Genomic DNA, 5255 nt, shown 5'->3' with positions numbered 1-5255 from the left:
GGAAACAGTGAGTTAGAGAATAGGTGTAAAGATAAGATGGGAGAGAAAGTTGGAAAAAAAAGTCAGATTTTTCATAGAATGGAAGAAGAGCATGAGCAAGGATATCAAAGTACGTTAAGATGAAAGAGAAGGATCAGAAATTTGAACAGACAAAAAATCGAAGGCTGAGATTATTCTGTCACTCATTCAGCTACAACCTTTAATTCAACTCGTGTCAGCCTCTCCAATAAGCCTTTCATGTTATGGTGGCATTTCATACAGTTCACAGACGGGTCGACAACTCTCTGAAGAGCCTCTGACAGCTCTGAGGAAGCGAGAAGATAATGTCCAGCAGAAGGTGAATGAGAGATTGGGAGTGGATGAAATTAAACAAATCATGAAGGAGTTTTGAAGAGAGTCTCTACAAATTGCTAGTACCCAATTTTGCAAATTACTCTCTGCTGATAACTTGTGTAGCTGTCTTGCCTGAGGGCTGAGCCTAAGAGTGATCACAACAATTCTAAATTTTTTATAGCTTGCACTTATACCTCTCCATTACATGCAGAGACTGCTGATTCCCCAGCTCAATGTAAAACACTAGTTTGTTTTCTCCTTCAAAGCAATAGCCCAGAGAGGATACACAGCCTCCTTGCTCTGTAAACAGCAGACAGGTGACAGACAAACAGGGGAAATGAGTTGCTTAAAATGTATAGTCATCAGAAATTCACAATTAGAAGAGAGTTGGCATAGCTGCATCAGAGCATAGAGAGATTTTAAGGAAGTGAAAACAGTTTAGCTTATTTAGTTGAAATTAATTTATGAGGCAAGAGACTTGACTTCATTTGCACAAACTTGAAAGTGTTTTACTACTACGCAGTATTTTGCAAAATAAAACTGACACAAAAAAATGCAGTGGTGCTACTAGAGGGTGAAAACTAAATATTAGACACATTCTGAGTAGGGATAGCATAAGGATAGTTCATCCTGTCGGAAATATGAATGTCTGCACCAAATCCATCTAACAGTTGTTGAGACATTTCACTCAAAACCACAAGCCAACCTCATGATGACGCTAGAGGAAACGTCAGGAGAGCAACAAAGTCATTAGGATTCATCTTCTGGGGACCATGAATGTTTGTCCAAACGTTTGTTCCAATCCATCCAGTAGATGTTGAGATATTTTACTAGGTAAATGAAAACATAGATCCGTTGTGGAAGCTAGAGAAAAAGTCAGGGGATTACCAAAGTCATCAGAATTTATCTTCTGGTGAACAAGCATGTTGTGGTGGTGGGCCGACAGACTCACCAACATTGCCACCCTAGGAGCAATGTTACTACCATGGGCAAATAGCAAGAATGCTTCACTGGTATCTCTAACTGAAAATAAGCCTGGATATGGCCACATCGAGGCCGAGAATTTTCACAAACACTAAACACTTTGTCTGTTATCAGTCCTGAAGCTATAATGGCAAAAACATGCAAATGGTTACACACTCACAGTGAAAGAAAATCTGGTTTCCCTTTCCTGTCCTGAGCAGAACTAACAGGATCAGGACTGCTGCTGAGAAACAACATGACAGCTCTTAACAGGCTTCTCACTCTGACTCAACAATTAAGCCCCTTGTAGGTACCAGCCACCATGCCCACAGTAAACAAATTGACTATTTTAGACCATAATAAGGGTGCTGTTGCCTGTGGGGGAAGAATGAAGAAAAAAAGCAGAATATAAAAAGTAATTTAGAAAATAAGGACGTTGCTGGATTTATGTTGACTTTTTCAGTTATATAATAGTTGAGCCTGTGTTCATATTCTTGGGCTTACATTTTAGAGACTTAGAAAATGGGTAAGTGGACCCAAACATCTGATGTAAACAGCTAATGCGCTCAGGCCAGCACACAAACAAAGACACCATACACTTGTGAATAATATATCTACTATGACTCTCTGGGGTGCCCGGATGTTTCAGTTGGTAGAGCGGGTGCCCATATATAGAGGTTTACTCCTCGACGCAGAGGGTCTGGGTTCGACTACAACCTGTGGCCCTTTGCTTCATGTCATTCCCCCGCTCTCTCCACTTTTGGCTTCAGCTGTCCTGTCAATAAAGGCCTGAAAATAATCTTTCAAAAAAACTATGACTCTGGAAAAATGAGATTAGATTTTCCCCCTAAATAATAGTAATCAGGAAAATATTACAACCATAAAATCATGAATTATTTATAACTACATTTCTCTTAAGACACAAAATCGCACAGCTGATTATAAATCATTGCAGATTCATATCTGTACGCCTAATAAATGCTGCTGCCAGGAGACACGGGGGAAACACTAGCCTGAGTCTGTGCAAAGGTAACGACCTACAATTTACATTACACAATATCTGTTTCATTTATTCCAAAACCAACAACGTTAGCTAGCAGGCAGGTTTTTTTTTTTAGCTATGGACATAGCCAAGCCAGCTGTTACCCTGTGCTTCCTGTTTTTAAGGGGCTTAGCTGCATACAGTATATTAGCATATCTCACAGCCCAGTGTCCTCTGTATATTTGTCGAGGAGTATTGGTTTTCAGGATAGATTTACATCACTTTAGTCCTTTGAAAGTTAAATTAATTTAAAGTGAACATCAGTGAAATTCAAAGTGACACATGCATGCAAATGCTCTTACTGAGCTGTGCCAAAATGCAAAACAATTCTCCAAGAAGACTAGATAGCTAACAAAATCTGCATACCAGCTTTTCTAAAGCTCCCTACAAAACATGTACAGTACTCTAACCAAAATGTTAAAATCACTTAAGAGGTGCTGGTGGGTGGTGAACCTTTGGATAGAGCCAGCCTTGCTTTCTTTATGCTAAGCTAACATAATAAGCTGATGGCTGTAGCTTCATATTTAGCGTACAGAGTATCGATCTTGTCATCTAACTCTTCTAAAGAAAGCTAATACGAGTATTCTCCGAAATGTCAAACGATTCCTTTAAAAGAAAGGAGGACATGATGCTTTGGTTAACAACATCAAATCTAAATTTCATCACTTTTGTTTTAATTTGCAAGAAATATTCAAATTTATTTCAGTCACTGAGACGCTCCTCTTGAAAGTTTTCTCTTCATCTCTGACAAATGAGCTCCCCGCCCTTGAAGTTGAGTCTGAATCAACATGTGAATTTAGCTGCTATTTCATTGGCATTGTTTGAGACAAACAGAGCTATTGTGCTCTGCCTCTGCCATCTGTGGACAGTTTAGTGCCAACGGTTGGGTCAGCCTCTCCTGGGACTCTGAAACAGATTGACTCTGTTTGAATTCATAAACTGTAGACAGACGTAGAGAATATACTGCAGACATGTTGATGGACAGCACATAAACACCAGTGGACAGGTACACAAGAACATCTTGATATTGTTCCCGATAATTTACCTAGTTGTAATTTAGTCAAACAAGATGCTCAAAAGTGGCGTCTTGTTTCTGTGTCTCTGCTCTGACCAGAATTAAAAAGTTTTATTATGTCTTATTTCATAAGATATAAGAGATAAAAGGATAGGATTGAGACAGGTTTTTACACAGTAGTATACATGAAGAAATATGATGATCCACACTGTTCACACAGGCATCTACACTCAGTAGATCTTGTTTGCTTTGGTCATCCTGGTTTCCTCTAACAAAGCTGTGTATGTCTGCTCTCTCTCTTATGCGTTATGTCACCCAACATCACATGAATGAAGCAGGAGGTCCGATCTTGTTTGTTTTGCCTCAGACGTGTGATCCAATTTTTCCTCAGTATCTTCATGCTGAAGTCGATCTAATGTGCGTGTCTGTGCATGCATGAGTAACGGATTAGTCACAAGCAGTCTGAACTGTTATGGTTAAGGGAAAAAAGCCACAGCTGTGTTCATCTTGATCCAGCTGTTTCTCTTTGCTCTAACCACATCCTCAGAAAACTTCGGGCCAATGATGGAGGAGGCTTTGTTGACCTTCAGGTTCCTCACAATCTGTGGCCTTTTACTCATTAGATGCAGTGCATGTGGCAGTATTATACTTCCAGTACTCCCCTTCTGCGATGTATGTAGATCTATGTGGCCCACATGTGTGCTTTGCTAGTTTTTGGCTAAACACAAATGTATTGAGGAATAGGCAGCATATGAGCCCCAGTATCAGTTGAAATAACAAATGAGATTTTGGCACAAGACAAGTCAAGCACCGCACAGCAAGATTTCACAGCTGAGGAGCACAACAGGCTTGTAGACTCCTTGGTCACATCAGACCTGCAAGATAACCTGCTGAATATAATAATATTCCATTATTATTTCAATTTCTGAATCATTTCAGCCAGCGGATTAATCATCAAGCCAAGACCTACTTCTGCTATTTTCTTGTCTTTTTCTTAACCATCTCCTGTTTTAATTCATTTTATTTAAATTTCTCTCTCTCTCTCTCTCTCTCTCTCTCTCTCTCTCTCTCTCTCTCTCTCTCTCTCTCTCTTGTTCAACAAAAACAATGAAAAAGGGAAAACGGCGCAATAGAAAGCAAAATAAAATCAATTAAAATAGAATTAAATATTTAAATGGAGATGCATGATATGAAAGGAACAGGAAGGAAGTTACTAATAACACTTATATGAACTAAGACATAGTAACAATCAGGAAAATAAATGTGAAAAATGTGTCTAATGCATTTTCATTCCATGTGTGTTCTGTAAGAAAACTGATTTTGTTTCTCTGTCTAACCACTCTCTCTTGATCACTGCATCTCTGCAGGGAAGTACATTTTAAGAACTACACTCTGCTGCAGCTGGACGAGGAGTTCTCTCGGGGACGGGGTCTAGATGTCGGGGCCCGAGCCTGGAAGGGAGGCAATGTACTGCTTTTTTTCTGCGACGTGGACATCTACTTCACCGTTGACTTCCTCAACACCTGCCGACTTAACACGCAGCCCGGTGAGACATTTACAATTTTAACATAACAGAGTGACAGAATTAACATTAAAGAGATCTGCCTATTAGATTGCAATGCATGTGTTTAAACTTTTCACAAATACCTTTTTTAAGGATATCCATAACTCCTTTGTAGATTTCTTAAAGGGATTTGTGACTAGTAACTTCAATTCAAGATATCTCCAATGGAGTTTTGACTTGTCTTACTTTCAGTTTCAGATTTCTACAATTTAATTTTGACAAGCAATATCTTAGTCAGATCAGATTTAAATTATGACTATTCAAAACTACATTTAAGAAATCTTGAATTCAAATTTTTTTTTTATTTTTTTTTTTTATCTTTAATTAGATTCTCCATA

The 5255-nt window shown here is 38.8% G+C and overlaps 1 protein-coding gene across 2 annotated transcripts in view; it reads left to right on the top strand.

Moving 5' to 3' along the window:
• The window catches only part of csgalnact1a (chondroitin sulfate N-acetylgalactosaminyltransferase 1a), a 28020-nt gene that overhangs the window by 18875 nt on the left and 3890 nt on the right, over positions 1-5255 (top strand). For both annotated transcript variants that reach the window (XM_032540423.1, XM_032540421.1), the window contains one exon: positions 4721-4899. In XM_032540423.1, the coding sequence (XP_032396314.1) occupies positions 4721-4899 (179 nt within the window). The remainder of the gene's footprint in view (positions 1-4720; positions 4900-5255) is intronic.

Source organism: Etheostoma spectabile, chromosome 16, assembly GCF_008692095.1.
Source record: "Etheostoma spectabile isolate EspeVRDwgs_2016 chromosome 16, UIUC_Espe_1.0, whole genome shotgun sequence".
Classification (NCBI taxonomy): Eukaryota; Metazoa; Chordata; class Actinopteri; order Perciformes; family Percidae; genus Etheostoma; species Etheostoma spectabile.
Note: the sequence above shows the minus strand (reverse complement) of the source record. Positions and strands in the feature narration are given on the sequence as shown.